The sequence below is a fragment of the Mercenaria mercenaria genome, chromosome 2 (assembly GCF_021730395.1).
Source record: "Mercenaria mercenaria strain notata chromosome 2, MADL_Memer_1, whole genome shotgun sequence".
Taxonomy (NCBI): Eukaryota; Metazoa; Mollusca; class Bivalvia; order Venerida; family Veneridae; genus Mercenaria; species Mercenaria mercenaria.
Window position 1 is genome coordinate 93,165,963 of NC_069362.1, and position 18,974 is coordinate 93,184,936.

An 18,974-nucleotide genomic window follows, 5' to 3' on the forward strand; every position below is an offset into this window, starting at 1 on the left:
ACCAAGATCTTATTGTGACTCAAATTGTGTGTAAGTGTGGTTAAAGCCGAATGTAAATGTCACTTCTATCATGTTCACACGGTTAAAAAACAACACGAAATTTTGGCTTTTTCAAGAGTCATTCAGGGACCTAACTCTAGAACCTACTATTGGATCTGACAGATTCATCATGGAATCTAACAGCTATTGTTGTTCAAGACATTTTGCAAGTTTGTATCAATCAAACCATAAATGAAGCCTCTGTATGGCTGCAAAAGCCAAAATAGCAAATTTCGGGTCTTTAAGGGGACATAACTCTGTAACCCATGACGGGATATGGCCAGTTTTCGAAAGGGACCGAGATATTATGACAATACAAGTTGTATGCAAGTTTGCTTAAAATCGATTGCAAAACATTGTCTCTGTCATGATTACAAGCCAAAACAGCAAATTTTGGTCCTTTAAAGAGCCATAACTCTGGAACCCATGATGGGATCTGGCCAGTTTTCAAAAGGAATCGAGATATTATGCCAATACAAGTTGTGTGAAAGTTTGATTAAAATCAATTGTAAAATGTTGGCTCTATCATGTACAAAAGTAATTGTGAACGGACGGACGCCGACGGACGAAGGGCGATCACAAAAGCGCACATTGCCACTATGTGACAGGTGAACTAAAAAGTCATGGAAATATTTCTAATACCTATTTATTTCATATAATTGTCTACATGATATGACTACAAAATTGTTTAAAACCTAATATTTTGTAATTTTGACGTGTAATTATTGCATAACTATATTTAAAAGTTTTGTTTGCTTTTCCCAGGGATTTCATATCTCTCGGGTATTCAAATTAAACTCTCCTCTTTAACCTACACGCTTCTTGCTGTATACCTATTTAATTTGAAACAAAAATGCAGAACGGGTGTTTAAATGTACCCAGATGCAATCCTTCGAGTTTTGCTACAATAGTCGTCCTAGATAAAAAAAAAACAAATCGACAAAAACGCAATTAACCTAATCGTATGAAACAGGAAGACATTTTTACTTTATCAACATTATTGTTTTAGATATGAACATTTCTTACGTCAGTACTTATTTTGTTTATGCGGGTTTCTTTATCTTGTTTTTTTTTTTTTGTATGTGTGTGTGTCACACCGTTGCTCACGGGAAACATCCCATCTTGGTGCAATTTTACAGATAAATGTAAACAAAATACATAAAATATTTCCCTTATGTCTGAAGTGAGATATTTTATATTATCTTTTTACTACTGTTTGGCTGTCTACAATAACTAGAGCCGCCGATGCATCTAGGATCCAAATGAAAAGTTTTTTACTACGTGTTTAACGGTTAACCTTACATTTTAATGGGGAAAAAAACAACACCAAATTGCAGAAAGAAAATTACAAACATATAAACATGAATATCATTTTACAGAACAATTATCAGTACAGTTACCAGATTTTCGGATTGTTTAACGCTTTAAAAAACTAACCACTTTTAAAGAATAGTTATTTATCTTGATTTTGATGCAATGCCCCAGTATTAAAATTTCACATATCTAGGCGGAACGTAGTGTTTACCAATTGTGTATTTCTATTTCTCTACAAATGGCATTCATTTTTAAAGACGGACACTTTAGAGTATTTTAAAGGTGCAAAATAAAACAAATGAATAGACATAAATCTTAAAAAAGACTACACATTTTGAAATATAGTACTAAACATTACGATAGCCGTGCAATATTCCCTTGAAATCAACACATGTACAGAGAAACAAATGATTGTTTCTGTATTTTCTTAGACTGACATGGGGGTCATTTTGTCCTACTTTCGTGTTTATCGCTTTTCCGTAATCAGTCGGAAATTCTTCGGGATCACGTGATTTTAAAATTGCTTCAAACGAATATCCATTTAAGACGCGCACCAAAATAACTGTATTTCCATGATGGTAATTATGCACGACTTGCACGAAAAATATGAGATGTACAAGATTTAAATTTAAAATTGACAGTGACATATATTAGGCCAAGACAATGTGTTTAATGTCTAAAATCTTATTAGATTAATGTAGCCATGTGTACATAAATAAGCGTATTTAGGTAAATTTCAATCATACTTTGTTTCTGCAGTGTAAGACAGTTACTCATTTATATTCTTAAAATTATACTGAAAAGAGATTAACTGAAAAAGTTTACAGACGAAGTTGTAAAAACATTTTTATTCGGGAAGGGCCTGAATTGTCCTTATGAAAACTTGTAGTATAGCTGTATATTACCTGTATTATAAGAATGATGTTCATAAAGTTTTTGTGAGTTACAAAATTGTTGAATTCCATGTGCTAAGTTTGTAAAAATCACGTTATCGTTTGGGCATATGATATATTTACCATCTATTTATAAATTATAGCCTCGTTTCGGAGGATTCTTCCGAAAAAGTCCGAAGATGCTCGACGGGTTCGTAAGCAGTCGGAAAGCATACTTTCGGTTTGACATAGGCAACATTTTTTGTTTATTTGTTAGTTATTCTTGAACATATTCATGACTATTTGGTCAGAACCAATGCAGTGGGCCATATTTTCAGTAAATAGGAAGTCTCAGCTACAAACTCTGGTTTTCATATAATACTCGTTCGGGTTTTAGTAATGGACCTTTAATAATGAAAGCACATGACTTCAGACCTGACATTTTTTCGATTTAATGTTGGAAGTAGTTTGACTATCAGCTTACAAGTAAATATGTTGAAGCTCGGACTGTAACGACTTTAAACTTACATAATTATTTTTGTTAGTAGTATCATACCTTTACAGTTATTAATGGGTTATTAGTATCAACTAACATACCAAAACATATCGAAGATGCATACAATAGAGTTTTGTGAGAAGTATCCGCATATATTGAATGAAAGTATGGACAAGTTTTTGAAATGCCGATTATATTGGACATTTTGTATGTAGGTAAAATTACCTACAACTCATATTTGCTAAGAACTTAAGAAGACTTACTAGAGCGTGCGGAGTCCCGGTAATATGACTTGGAATTCTGAAAGGAAAACACATACAGTGTAAAAAAACAATTATCTGGCAAATGTTTCACTTTTAATATTGCTGTAGTAGAGTAACTTGCGCACTTTGCATACTTGAAATAAATGCTTATTTGAAATAAAATCTTTATATGAATCCCCTCATTAAACAAAGTCCAAGGGAATTTATTTGTGTTTTCAAGCGACATTTTTATCCAGTCTTCACAAATGCACAATTTAGTGCACGTGTTTTCTGCAAAGATTGGATTCCGTAACAGGTGTTTGAGTATTTTTTTTTAAATGAAAATGTTTAGATTATTTATCATTACCTTAATGGGTTGCAAAAAGAAATCCGTTTCTTATTGGATTACTTCCATATATTCGGCATTTAGTTGTTTAATTTTTATTAACATTTCAAGATAACTAAGCATAAAATCAACGGTGGCATCCTATGAAGAAAAGACAGCTTTGGAAATGAAATGAGAACGGTAACAGACCTTCAAAAGTCACAACGATGATATCTAGGTTGTCTTAAAATACCAATTATTACTGTAAAGTCATTCCATAATAATGCTTACCAAAAAACTAACAAAAACGACAAAAGGCTCCAATAATTTTTGTTTTCGGGAAATCTGTTAAAACGGATCCGTTTACTTCGATCAATATATTTCAGCATTTCATGGCAGACATATTGTTTTGGACTTCACCGTCTGTCTGTCTGTCCCGTGACGGTCTGTCCGCATATAGCTTGCCAATGCTTCTAAAACCCCTTGCAGGTGTTACCTGCATAAAGCTTAGTTGTTCAAATCGTGGGAAAGTCCCGTAAGGATTTTTATGCGGAGATACGGCCTTTGAATAAAATGTATTCGGACTACTCCTGACCTACTGGTGAAATTTGAATGGAACTTCTTGAGAATGTGCAGTAGCGAATCTATAGTTACGCACATATAACTGGTTTAACAGCTGAATGGAAGTTAGTTATGGCTCTTTGAATTTATAAATCAAATCTACATATCACTATCCAAACTTTCAGCGTACAAGTTAACCTTGACTTCCATGTTCTAGCTGCTACAAAACCGGTCTTATCAAGAATATATACATGGAGAAACGTGTGTGTTCTTTTAAACATCCGGCATCTAGTCTATTAAATGTATGATGTTGTGGGAGTGAAGTTGAAGCGTTAAGTTTTATAAGTTCGTTTGATAAAATCCATTAAATGCTCGACAGACTTGAATTTTATTGTTTTATATTGTTTTATTCAAATCGTTTAAACTAAATTTGGTACGGAAAGAGACTCGTTAAGATTTTTAACTATTACCAATATATGTAAAAGCAAAGACAAAAAGATCAAATTAAATCGTTTAAGCTAGGCTGGAGAAAAATGAATATAATACCGTTGATCTTTTGACGGATAAAATATCAATCGCTGGCTCTGATTTGCTCCGGGTTTTCTTTCCAAAGAACAACTTTTTCAACTTAGATGTTTTGGTCTTCCTCGTGTCATCAGGAGAAATCGGCTGCTGAATGAAAGCAAAACAAAAATGACTGTTTTCTTTGTTTATTTTATTTCAATAATTATTTCAACCATGCACTTGGCGACCAGATAATAGAACTAGTGTTCCTGGATTTCTTATCAGTTTTACCTATTCCCCAGAAGTGACTGAAAACCTTCTCTCGTGAAGCATATACAAGTTGGAAACAAATAACATAAGACATGATAATAGGAAATAACATTTCCCTCGCCTGATTACGCATAAATGTGCCATAACAATGGTGAACTTATTTTAATGAGTTTATGACATTAACGAGCCTCTACATGAATTAAATATTAAACAACTAAGAAATCTGGGAAAAGACCGGTTCTACACACCAGGCACGTTTCAGAATAAAACGCGAAGTTAGCCGGACATGTCTGTATCTAAAAATTTACACTCGCTCAGTTACTGCAGTATTAGGTGAACTTGGCACAAAAAGTGGCTGCTTTTGTAAAGCGCCTCTGGACGTGTTTGTCATGAAGAACAGTGCTATGATATATAAATCTGGTGAATTATAATGATATAACTCCCATTCGTTCCATATATTTAAAGTTTCGTCTTATCATTCACTTTTCAGATATCGATCAATATCGTACCTGTCAACGCCTGATAAAATGAACGTTTCTGGTACGAGACGCAGGATGTAGTAAACAAGCGCACACAATTGGGTATTCTTATCCCGTGAATATCAATGTAATTCACCAGAAATTATAATGCAGTAGATACAATGAAAGGCATTCGAACTGTAAATATTACGTGCAACTGCTTACCTCCATACCCAGCATGTTCACCACATCTTTGTGATGTGGTACATCCGGGTCACTTTCATCGTCTGTGCCAATTAACGTGCGTCTCTCGGGATCTGTGTAACAGAACAAAATGTATATATAATATATAACACTTAAAGAAACACTGCCATGGAAGTTCAGGGATTGATGATAATGCAGAAGAGAAAACTTACATACAGCCTGTTACACAATGAACAAACGAAAACATAGACAAATAATTAATGAATTAATGAATGAATGAATGAATGAATGTCTGAATGAATGTAAATGGATGAATGAATGAATGAATGAATGAATGAATGAACGAACTTGCCGACCGACCGAACGAATGAATGCGGCAGGGAGGGACGATGACAGGGAAGACAAACAAACATGGTTACATATAAGTGACACATAAGGTGTAAAACTAAATGAGAATAAATGACATATACGGGGTATGAGTAAGTGACACAAACGAGGTATAAATAAATGACACATACGGGTTATGAGTGACACATACGAGGTATAAATAAATGAGAATAAATGACACATACGAGGTATGAGTAAGTGATACATACGAGGTATAAATAAATGAGAATAAATGACACATACGAGGTATGAGTAAGTGATACATACGAGGTATAAATAAATGAGAATAAATGACACATACGGGTTATGAGTAAGTGGTACATACGAGGTATAAATAAATGAGAATGAATGACACATACCGGTTATGAGTAAGTGATACATACGAGGTATAAATAAATGAGAATAAATGACACATATACGGGGTATGAGTAAGTGATACATACGAGGTATAATTAAATGACACAAACGAGGTATGAATAAATGATACATACGGTATGTTTCTGATTTGTGTAAAGGTATCTCCATTTTCATTTATTTCAAGTATTGATATTTACTAACATCTGGCTGCCAAATGAATGTTTGAGCCTTTATGTACGTACCAGACACAGCGGAATCATGACTATGCATGAGATCGTGGAAGGATGAAGTCAGTGAACTATGAGGAGACTCAAAAGTTGTGTGTACTGCAATTATAAATGCAGATTTTTATCATATTTGTTATTAAATACGTGTTGTTGGAGAATGAAGCCTTGCCTAAAACATACGTTCCAAAACAGAACATACTTCGCCCATGTTCCATGATGCTTATAGTATGGACAACGTCGTTACTTTATCTTGTTTTACTGACTTATGCCAGACGCAAAACTTTCAATACACACTTGGCAAATAGGAAAAATGGTTGACTATATTTGATAATACATTCAAAATGAAAATAACATGTAATAAGAAAATATGAACTGTGTTAGAAAATTATTTCCTGATAAAAGTATGATTCTCGTGCCTTGAAATTTCACAGCTAACTCCTGTTCAATGTTATCATTTAAACAGCATTGGGGACCTCCATGCTCAAGTGGTTAATGTCACTGACTGAATTACTTGCCCCTCACCGATGTGGGTTCGAGCCTCGCTCGGGGTGTTGAATTCTTCATGTCAGAAAACTATCCAGCTGGCTTACTGAAGCTCACTGGCTCTACCCAGGTGCCCGCAAGTGATGAAATAATGCAGTAATGCACGAAGGGGCACCTGGAGTCTCCATCCACCGTCAAAAGCTGGAAAGTCGCCATATGACCTATAATTGTGTCGGTGTGTTGTTAAACCCCACAACATAAAACATTTAAACAATATATAAGAAGCCACTCACCTGTCGCAAGTGGCGATATTTTTTGAGACATGTTGAGATAATCATCGTCATCAGAAGCCTCCACTGAAATAAGAAAAAAACAGACCTGTTAGAATTTTAGAATTCGCACCGTTTCACTAGGTTATTTATAAAATCGATGGATGAAAACGAAAGGTCTTAATGCATACAGACAACGAAGTAGACAGACATCTTTCGCTTTCATCACTCGGAATGATATCTTCCATGCATAACATAAAAAAGAACACTCATGAACGCAAAAAAAGCATAAAATACAATAATTATGTGGATACTGTCGCGGATAAAGTCATATTTTATTGCATGATCATACATTTGTTTGCCAAAGATGTATGAACTCTTTAAAGCGTCAAAGAACTTTATTAATTCAAACTTTAGCCTGCTGGCGGTATGGGATTCTGCCTTTGCGACCAGTACAGATCAAGATCAGCCTGCCGTGCTGTTCGCTATTCAGCCAGTAAATTTTCAGTGAACACCCCTTCGAATAATAAATGGTTATGCCCAAATTGAATGATAGACCAGTCCATTTTAGAAATTGGCGGGGTAAAGGTTAATACAAGAAGAGAAGAAAAATCAGAGGATCTGAGTACTGTAAATCCTTAATAAAACTGTGAACAGTATTCTACTGTAACCAGTCATTTCACTAGGAGTATTGTCTAATCAGAAACCAACAAAATACTTATGATATGCAAAAAATGATCAATTTAAAGAGAACAGAAATTTCCCCTTACGTGAACCACAAAAGCCTCCATCTGCTGAAACTTCTCTGAGGTGTTTACGTGGATGGCTGCGCAGTTTCTCAGCCTCTGAAACGTGAAATAATTAATTAATTTCACTTCTTCATTGTGTTGATCAGAAAACTAAATCTTTCCATTCATAACGTTTAACGTTCTTACTTAGAACGATGTATGTCACTGAATAATAAGTTCATTTTACCAGAAGCTTAAAACCCGGAATATAAAGACATTCTGCCAATGAAATTCATTTTGAATTTGTATAAATAAAGCATAGGTACACGAAGCTCTTGAACAACCGTAACGTTTTTCAGTTCTGCATTAAATGCGAAAATAAAACCTATTCATATTACAACTGGTAAGAATAGCATGCTATATGAGAGTGAAAGGTGCAAGTACCATGGCAAACGTTTGAAAGGGTATTATGATGCACACGCCATCTCTTTTTGAATAGAGAGCAGCGTCTACAAAATATACAATCATACATAAGCATACATAATAAATAATAAGCTAAAACCTTCTATTATACATTTATTGCTAGTACATGGCTAACTTGACTACTGCATGGTCAGCGCAATAAAACTATCCTGACTACTGCACGACTAATGTAAAAACGTTATCCGGACTGCTGCATGGCTAATGTAATAAAGCTATCCTGACTACTGCAAGGCTAATGTAATAAAGTTATCTTGACTGCTACATGGCTAATCATAATAAAGCTATCCTGACTACTGCAAGACTAATGTAATAAAGCTATCCTGACTGCTGCATGGCTAATGCAATAAAGTTATCCTGACTGCTGCATGGCTAATGTAATAAAGCTATCCTGACTGCTGCATGGCTAATGCAATAAAGTTAACCTGACTACTGCATGGCTAATGCAAAATCATTATCCTGACTGCTGCATGGCTAATATAATAAAGCTATCCTGACTACTGCATGGCTAATGTAATAAAGCTATCCTGACTGCTGCATGGCTAATGTAATAAAGTTATCCTGACTACTGCATGGCTAATGCAATAAAGCTATCCTGACTGCTGCATGGCTAATGTAATAAAGCTATCCTGACTGCTGCATGGCTAATGTAATAAAGCTATCCTGACTGCTGCATGGCTAATGTAATAAAGTTATCCTGACTACTGCATGGCTAATGCAAAAACGCTATCCTAACTGCTGCATGGCTAATGTAATAAAGCTATCCTGACTGCTGCATGGCTAATGTAATAAAGTTATCCTGACTACTGCATGGCTAATGCAAAAACGTTATCCTGACTGCTGCATGGCTAATATAATAAAGCTATCCTGACTGCTGCATGGCTAATGCAAAAACGTTATCCTGACTGCTGCATGGCTAATGTAATAAAGCTATCCTGACTACTGCATGGCTAATGCAATAAAGTAAACCTGACTACTGCATGGCTAATGCAAAACCGTTATCCTGACTGCTGCATGGCTAATGCTAAAACGTTATCCTGACTGCTGCATGGCTAATGTAATAAAGCTATCCTGACTGCTGCATGGCTAATGTAATAAAGTTAACCTGACTACTGCATGGCTAATGCAAAAACGTTATCCTGATTGTCACATGGCTAATGTAATAAAGCTATCCTGACTACTTCATGGCTAATGTAATAAAGCTATCCTGACTGCTGCATGGCTAATGTAATAAAGCTATCCTGACTGCTGCATGGCTAATGTAATAAAGTTATCCTGACTACTGCATGGCTAATGAAATAAAGTTATCCCGACTACTGCATGGCTAATGCAAAAACGTTATCCTGATTGCTGCATGGCTAATGTAATAAAGCTATCCTGACTACTGCATTGCTAATGTAATACAGCTATCCTGACTGCTGCATGGCCAACAGAACAAAGTTATCTTGACTACTGCATGACTAATGCAACAAAGCTAACATTATAAAGCTGCACATATTGCTGCGGGGCTAATAAAATAAAGCTATAATGGCTACAGCATGGTCAAAAGAATAAAGTTATTCTGACTGCATAGCTATAGCAATACAGCTGTACTGACTATTGCATAGGTGATAAATCTATCCTAACTACTGCATAGCTTACATTGTAAATCTTCCCTGGTAACTGCATAGCTAACATAATAAAGCTTTCCAGACAATTGCATATAGTTTATCCTGACTGCTGCGTAACTAATGCAGTAAATTCGTCAAGTTTGAGTAACTAACGCAATAAAGCTTCCTAAAATTAACATAATTTTACATAACTCCTGACGTGTGCCCGCCCCTTAAGAGAGTTCAATGAAATCAAATTTCGTGACAAAACCGAGCTGTGGCTGTCAAACTTTAACATGTATTCGAATAACGAAGGTATTTTACCTCTTTCATTAACATAGTCATCCTGGACGTGTATCCCGCTCATATCGATATAATTATTGTCACTGTTACGTGTTCTATGGGGCGGAGGCGGGGGTGGTTCCCCACTTATGGTCGACAATCTAGGTGTGCTAGATAAACCGGATACTCCACTGTCACGTTCTTTCTCTGTTAGAATCGAATATGTATTATCATTAATATCTAGAGCGAATCCAACAATATTCTATGTTTGATACTTCAACACAGAATTAAGAAGGTCGTTACAGTGCTAAGTAAATTTCCAAAGTTTGATATATTACATAAGATGTATTTGGTCAGAGAAAGTAGGAGCCCCGATATTTGAAAATATAAGATTTTTGTCCAACTTATTGGATAAATAAGTTGCCTCGTAATTCATTTTTACTTTTTCACATCAGCAGCTGCGCTTATTTGTTAGTCGCTTCCGTGCAATATTTGAGACTACACCATCACAAACGCCCCCAAAGCCGGATATGCTCGGATACGCGTACACAAGTAAGCAATATAGGTGGCAGGTTTTATATTTCTAAATGATATCAACATCTATGGTATAGAAGTTTTGTATTTCACAATATGCAGTTCTAAATGTTTAGTAAAATGTAAATACATTATATTGTATCAAAATATGTACATGTAATTGTGCTGTATTTAGTATCAAGTGGAATTATATACCATTTAAACGAAAATTAAAATGAAATTACATATCGCATTATCTAAAGTTGACTTTACACCTCTCTTAAAATTTGAAATGTTAAAACAATTAAGCCTAATTAGGAATTCGTTCAAACATAGAGTGAAAATCTAAGGGAAAATCATAGACAGACACAGTTGTTTTTACATGAAACTCGAATAACATATTTTTCTACAAAACGCTTGCCAACTAACTGATATTGACTTAAATTTTGGTAAAGGACTGCATGAAGGAACCACGTCTTAGGATTATGCAACACCTTAAAAACACACCATCTTCAAAGAATTGTTACATATGTCGATTTATTGCAACAGAATATGTAGTCAGAAGATGAAATATTAAACAGAAGAAGAAAACACCATCCCAGAAAAAACATTTTTAAGTTTTAAAGAACGTTTAATTACGTAGAACTAATTGAAACAAAGCCTGTGTGATAGGAAAGATAATTGGTCAGTTTCAGCATTATAGGCATGTTATATATTTAGCAACATAAAGTAGAAATACTTCCCCGATCGTATAAGTTGTAACACATCAAAGAATGTTGTGGTTTTTATTAGGTTTCCTTAATGTTGTAGTGCATTTGTGTTACTGTTAACAGTTAATTACATATGGTAATTACCGGCTTTAACGAATTCTGAAAAATGTTTTAACATTTCTGCTAGTTCCTTATGACCGTGAATTCGTGCAATGTCATGTGGCATGTTGCCGTCTTTATTCTTTCTAACGCAAGCGCCATACATCAATGGGTTGCTAAGCAACACATCACAGAAGTTGAGGAGGTTGAATTGGGCGCCAAAATGTACAAGCGTCGGCCAAGTTGAACTTTCTTTTTCTGCAATAAGGTGCGTACTATCATATTTCAGTTGTAATATTAAGTTCACAATTAATGTCGTTAGTTACAAAATGTGATTTTTTAGGCAAAGGACCCCAAATCTTTATATCTGAGTCAATTTTACAATTTGGATCTCGGCAGTATGCTATGAAGCTAAAAACTCAAAATACTGAAATAATACGCATTTGTTTGAAATGCATTCAAGCTTAATAAAATTATGCCTCTAATCATCCCAAGCAATAGCTTATTTACACAGGATCAAGTATTACATCGACATTTTGAAATCTACTATTTGAATTAATTACAATTTTATCATTCTCAATTTTTCATTTCATGAAAAGGGTATCAATTTCAAGGGCATTTGTATTTTTCTGTTGTTAACTTCAGTACAAAATACATTTATGCGTACCTTTTTTGAATGGAAAGTTACGGGACTTTTTTTAAAGATCTAGAAGAAATCTTCCTGGTAGTATTTGTAACCCAATTGGTGTGGATCAGGCAAAATTGTTCAATAGATAATGTTAAATTATCACCGAAAGTTCATTTTTCTTCCTTATTAAAAGTAAACATTATGTGAAAAGGAAAATTAACCCTTATGCCTTAAAGGTTAAATGTTATCCTTCCTACTTTGTTCTTCAGGAAAGATGTTTGAGTTTACTTTTTACACCAGTCGTGATTTTCAAACATTTATTTGTTTTTACGTTCAACCCTGAGGGTGACACAATAATATATGCTGTTTAAACCACCTGTATGAAAAAAGATCTGTTTGACACTTTCAAAAACGCTTATCATTTTCATTTATGCTATGAAAACAGATAGAAAATATGATCCACGAAAATGAAATATATACGATATAAAATGATTAAAGTGATATGCATACCATCTGAGCTACTTTGTCTACCGGAAAACGATAAATGTCTGAGCGTCTCTACACTTTGAACCATTGAAGTCATTTTTTCATCCAGATGTCTGACGCCCTTATCTATACCAAGACATTGGCACAGAAGCTCTTCAGGATCCGTTTCATCCTCCAAAATTTTTCGAATATATTCAAGTTTGTTTTCCCGGCTCATTTTCGAGATGCCTTCCGGACATGGTTCGGAACTTTCTCGGGAAACATCGTCAATGTTTACATATAACGAATCGCGAGATGTTTTTGAAATTATTGACCGACCCTCGTTGATATCTGATTCGTCCGTCTGGGTTTCCACAGACACACTGGTTGGATGAGGTAACTTGGTACTTTCAATCACAGTTGGTGCACCGTCGACTGCGGAAGTAGGGGCCTGAACAAGGTGTTGGCCTATTACATCCCCATCCTGTATAACCGACAAATTTGCAGACTGCTTTCCTGAAATTCAAACATATTTGTGTAACCCAAACCAAACAAAAGTCGGGCATTGGGATGGGAATTGTAATCCCTTTTCGTCTGTCCGTCCGAGTGAACGTCCTAATACAAAACGATTGTTGAAATCATTCCTTAACATCTAAAGTTTTTTACATAGGTGGTAATTCCTCTGTTTTCAAACAATGGAAAAGTTTTGTATGAAAATCCGTCCAACAAGAAATATATTGGACAATAACTTTGACTCAACTGAAAAGCAATCGGAGGATATATAGAGCACACGAAACACAACTCTTTCTTCAGTACATAAACAGTTATCTTCCTATTTGAAACTAATTTCTCATATTTTCAAAATTTAAGAAAATAACCCTTTTAATTCACGGAATTGAATTCATTGAAACTTGATAAAATGATATATTGCAAGAAATGAATTCTTCTTCTTCTTCTTCTTCTTCTTCTTGTCGTTCACCGCAAGAAATGAATTGAAAAACAACACAAACAATATCTGCCTTGAATAATTATGAAGTTATCGCCCCATTGTTTTAATCGTTTGCAATTTTCAACATTAAATGCAATTAATTTGACTCCGCTGAATGACCTTACACATTAGTTGATACCTTAATGCAATGTGACAAAGGAAGTGACAATCTGAAGACCCATAACCCTTTTTTGAATAAGTATAAACGTATTTCCTCTTGAATTGTTTACACTTTTGTCCAGACAAGAAATTTTCAGCCACGTAAGGGAATGTAGTGGCAGCTAATTCAATGAACAAATGATAGGACAAACAACCTTTCAGGGGCGGGGGTATGACATCACCTTAGGTGATAGCTCTTGTGTGGTTCTTAAGCAAAAATCATGACGAAAAAAACAACAACTTGTCATTGGCATTAACCAGTCTAACAAAAAGTTTCGTTGTTGATCCTTAATAATTTTGAGACTATAAAATATCCTTTAAAAATGTGATTTGTGTAAAAATTCTATGCTAATTCTAAGACTATAAGATATTTTACAAATGTATATTACAGGCAATTTGTTAGCCTAGCCTAAAGTTTCTGCGGATGTAGATTGAAGAAATACAGGCTATATTGAAATTGTAGACCACTTTTGCTCATTTGTATTCGCGGTCATGTATGGGTTTATGCTGCACTGCATTTCCTGCTATGAACCAGCTTCCTCATTAATGCACGTCACATGATTTGTAAAGTACCAATGAAACTTGCTTGAGTTATCTTCTTTTTAATTCAGTTCTAATGCTATTTGTTTCCAAAGATAACATTTAATTAATAAAAATGCACTCGTTCTCGAAAATATTTATATCCTTGATAAGAAACATGACAAGGAAGATTCATGTTTTATGTTTTTAAGATAATGCTCTAATTACCAAATTGTATTAAAACACTTTCACTCAGATATCTTGCCAGTTTAAATTAGTATAATTAGCTCACGTAAAAGGAAAAGCTTATCTACCGGAAGCTTTTCGTATGATGCTATTAGTCGACATGAACCACAACAATTTTAAGTCAATAGCGCACGTTGATCTCGTGCTTTTATTCAACTAAACGTCATATTGCCGGGTCTGACCTAGTATTACTGACTCGTGTCTCATGTAAAATGCGAAACACTCCGTGTTTTAATCGACAAAAAATGGCGTAGGTGTTTTGAAATTTCCACCTCTTGTAATTTCACATTTAGATATAAAAGTCGTATACTGTATTTATCATCTCTGTCACTACTAATACAATTAAATACAATTAAATACAATTAGTAACTTGTTGCGGTTTTAATAACTAAAAGGCGGTGGGTGGGGCGAAAGAGTAACGTTTGTAAGAACCTGGGTCCCATCCCATTGCCTTCGCTGTACTGTAATTGTTTGTTTCAGGATACGCAGTAAGCAAAAAATAGTTGCTTTGGATACACTAAGAGGGTTACCCGAACTGAAGACTACCATCCATCAATATATTATAGTGTTTTTTAAAAAATTCTCCCAAGTTCCCTTTGAGAACATCATGGTACACTTAGTTACTGTTGGGATGAATTTAGGAATAACAGTGATTTTCAGAGAAAAGTACAATCATCATTTCAGATTCCTGGTTATCAGTAATAAGGCCTATTCTTTAAATATTGCGAGCCCAATGGGAGACTTAATTAAAAGAACAGGAATGCAATTAAATTAAAAAGTAACACACTTATTGCGAGCATCACACATAATATTGCTATCGGAACAGATAGTTACTGGGGAACATTGAGCATACCCTTATAATTTGTATGATTGACCCCGGAAGGTCATCTTGTCGACGAAGTTCACGGGCGGGTCATCGTCATGACTGGACGATGAGTCAGGCAATCACAAAACAATTCAACGTCTGTTTTCAGGGCAACAAATTTATGACTGCCCTATGAATTTAATTTTGATTTTTTCACACCAAAATTCATGTTTGCAGACGACAACTGAAATTGTATATGCGGGCTCATGATGTGACAGGTATCATATTTCCGGTACATTTTTGTGAACCTTATGCCTTTGAATAATTTACGACTGTATATGGTATATTGATACTTTTATAGCCGTAACTAATATCTGAATCATCGTAATAGTCCTGATGTCCTCAGTTTATTTAACAATCATAAGTTGTTTTTTTTTCTTTCCAGAAAGACGCATTTTATCATACTTATAACATGTACATGCATTTACTTTTATTGCGAGGGTACGGAAGCCCGGGGGCGATGGTGCACAATGGTGCGCGATCATTTGCTTGTGTACTAAGTAACAATTCTGATCTATACGCTCTTTTGTACTGCCGATAGAGGGGCCCGGTACATGGGTGCGTTGTGTTTTAATATGGATGGATCGAATTTTATGACTCATTTTTGGGTCTTAAAATTAAAAATCTCATACTACTACGACTACTCCTAGACTAGGGAGCAGTATGGAATTTTAAATAATTTTGCCGGACCCTTTGATTGCCGATTAAAAATCTGGTACATTATTAGTTTAGAAATAATAACCTTTTAAGGACAATTCAAAAGTTACCTCTTCGGACGCTTAAAAATGTTGACAAAAAAGTTCTTAATAGATTATATTACCTTCATAAGCAATTTCATACACAGCACAGTGTGTATCCACTGGAACTATATCTTTGTCTTGTAGCCTGACCTTCAATTCGCCCTCCGCCTGCCTCCATAACAGAATAAACAGCTTGCCATTCTGTTGAAATAGAAGGAAATATTTTGCATGCGTGTAGAAAAAATGAAAAAAAAAATCTATTCTTATATACTTATATACTTGAATTACATACTTTCATTACAAACATATCAAAGAAAATGACGTTCCAGAAAAGCCTCCAAACGGCTATTACCGCACGTATAAAGTGTATATACATGAATGGGGCACTATAAGCCTAAATACCGTTCTAGAAGTGTGGTTTTAACACTTTTGTTATTTTTATGTTAATGATGGAAACTTGTGTATATCTAACACTGACATGTAAAAAGCGTATTGTCGAAACGTTTTGCAAATATTTTCCAACTCAGAACGCGACTGAATAAAACAAATTTAATAAAATACCAAATGAATTTATATGACCAAGTACAAAAGGCCCAGACAAATTAATAGTTACAGTACTTAAAATCCGTTTAGTCTATTTCACAGGATATTTAAAATAATGAAACTAACATTATTATAGGCCTACATGAAGTAGGATTATCTACGCAAATACGGCAACAAATACACTCGACTGATTCTTTAAAGAGTCTAGGTTACTTCTCAGCTTTGCAAAGAAAAGGTTAACGTAAAAAAAACCCTGGAAGGAAATGAACGGATGGTTCGGTGGATATGTTGTTGATCAGTTAACGATGAGGTTTGTTTGTATATGTAAGCTTATTTATAGCCGCCACCGGTAACCCGTATGGGCGACTCCTCCAGAAGACTGTTAGTAATCTTAATGGGAGGATAATGCAAGATACTGATTCCAGCTTCCCTGGTTCTTTAGAATGCCAGGTGTAAAGCACCCATACATGGGACTCTTATCCCAATGTTAGTAATGTTTAGTTGGAGGAGCGGGGGCTAGACTTCACGATCCCTGGTTTCGTAGTCAGACAGTGTTACCAGTGGACCACTGCGTCCGCTCTTTAACCATGAGGGCACGTGTTTGAACCCTTTATGGGTCAAATCCAGGGTCTACGCTTATGAAAATGAGTTGGAAAGCCAGTAATATGATGCAGGCTTGCCATTGTCAATTTCAGAATCAACCAATCAAATGTTGAGTTCTGAAAGTAACATAGAAAGTAATCTAAACGATGATATTAATAAAAAGCTTATCATACCTTACAGACAACATCTCTAACACCATTCACTTGGCGTTGGTAGTTTGGCAGCCTGTCGTATTGACCTTCACTAATAGTCTTTCTTACAACGTTTGGCGAATTTCTCATACCAGTATAAGCTCTGCCTGTGGATTTTGCTGATAGTCTGTCTTTATATTTAAAATTTTTGGGTTCACTGCCCCTGTAGTGAAGAGGTTCGCGAGGAGACTGGTGTGTCGGGGGTGACGGGGACTCATGATGATGATCACTTTCCTCATATTTTGATATAATAATAATGAGGAGATCTCGAACTGACTCTTCTGTTTCCTTTAGTTCATGAATATAGAACTCATTCACATGTTCGCACTCGTGATATCTCGCGGACTCTTCCAAATCATCATGCTCCGTGCCAGTCAATACCAGAAGACACCTGCTCGTATCAACACTGTTCGACCATTTCCAGTTTTGTGTGTCCAGAAAATCTGGTGTGACGAAAAACACATTAAATACTGAAGAATGTAAGCTAGATTCTGATTTTCCGGTAAATTCTATTTTTTCACAGTTTATTTCATACTCTTTGGCAATCAGTTTCTGATAAAGGTAGTCGGCCCAAACCTCGCCGTCCGGCTGTACGTAGAATATAGACACTCGTGATTCCATCTTCTTTGTTTACGCAGCTGTCAAAATATCCGCATTTGTCACTGAAATCAGTCGGACAATTTATAATTACTTCTATCAAATCAGTTAAAGTTTAAGTAGTTAAAGGTATAAACCATTATTTTGTTTTCCGACACTGAAGTTTCAACTGGATCAATAGAAAGTGTTCCTTACATATATTCGTTTGCTTTGAAAACTTCAAAAGAAACTCCTTTTCTGACCAAGAAATTAGGTACACTATCAAGATACTATGAAACTAAAGTGTGTCATTAATCAACTCCCAAAATCTGTAATTCGTATAAGTACTTTTTCTGTTTGAAGCTAATGTCTGAGTTTTATTTTTATCGTCACTGTGACTGATGCCTTATAAAAGTCAATCAAATTTTTAAGTTAGAATTTGACAAATTTTGAAGCGGACAGCAACAACCTGACGTACAAAAATTCCGCCCGCGACATACAAGATGCAACTGATAAATAGGCAGTATTCACTGTATTCAATAAAGATGCGATATTAAATCTTCCTGTTTCTTTTCATTGGACAGACTAGAGACTGCATAGATAACCTGTTTCGTACAGTGATATCTATTGATATTCTGCTCTTGTCTACGTTCTATATTCATTCTTAGCTTTTGAAGAATTTTTCTAAGTTTACTTTTTGTGTGTGTCCACAGGGATACACGTGCTTCCCGGTGCATTCTTTTTTAAATGTGCGTTCATAAATTCCCTAAACTTTGTAGTAGAAATTAAAAAAGAAAACTGGCTTCTTGGCGGGGGAGATATGTGTATGTGAATCAGGACGTCGTGAAAATGTCTTATTAATGAAAAACGTGAAGCTTTATCCCTCATTTACTCCTTGCATGACGTATTATGGAAGGAGCTGCATAACATGGATTTTGACATTATATTCTATAATAATCGGGACACGAAACAGGTGCTCGCTGAAAAGATAAACCATTTATTACTAATGTGGAAATTGACCTATATTGTATTGTAATCGGGG

The 18,974-nt window shown here is 35.2% G+C and overlaps 1 protein-coding gene across 5 annotated transcripts in view; it reads right to left on the reverse strand.

Moving 5' to 3' along the window:
* The window catches only part of LOC123564593 (uncharacterized), a 31,359-nt gene that overhangs the window by 5,067 nt on the left and 7,318 nt on the right, over positions 1-18,974 (reverse strand). The window contains exons 2-12 of one of the 5 annotated variants that reach the window (XM_045358290.2): positions 17,339-18,018; positions 16,100-16,220; positions 12,548-13,018; positions 11,455-11,667; positions 10,130-10,294; positions 7,779-7,853; positions 7,033-7,095; positions 6,272-6,355; positions 5,307-5,398; positions 4,396-4,518; positions 2,985-3,021 (exon numbers count right to left, since the gene is read on the reverse strand). In XM_045358290.2, the coding sequence (XP_045214225.2) occupies positions 2,985-3,021; positions 4,396-4,518; positions 5,307-5,398; positions 6,272-6,355; positions 7,033-7,095; positions 7,779-7,853; positions 10,130-10,294; positions 11,455-11,667; positions 12,548-13,018; positions 16,100-16,220; positions 17,339-17,977 (2,083 nt within the window). In that variant the 5' untranslated portion in view covers positions 17,978-18,018. Of the gene's footprint in view, positions 1-2,984; positions 3,022-4,395; positions 4,522-5,306; positions 5,399-6,271; positions 6,356-7,032; positions 7,096-7,778; positions 7,854-10,129; positions 10,295-11,454; positions 11,668-12,547; positions 13,019-16,099; positions 16,221-17,338; positions 18,019-18,974 lie in introns of all 5 variants that reach the window. The other 4 variants (XM_045358289.2, XM_045358293.2, XM_045358292.2 and 1 more) reach the window with 4 other exon arrangements.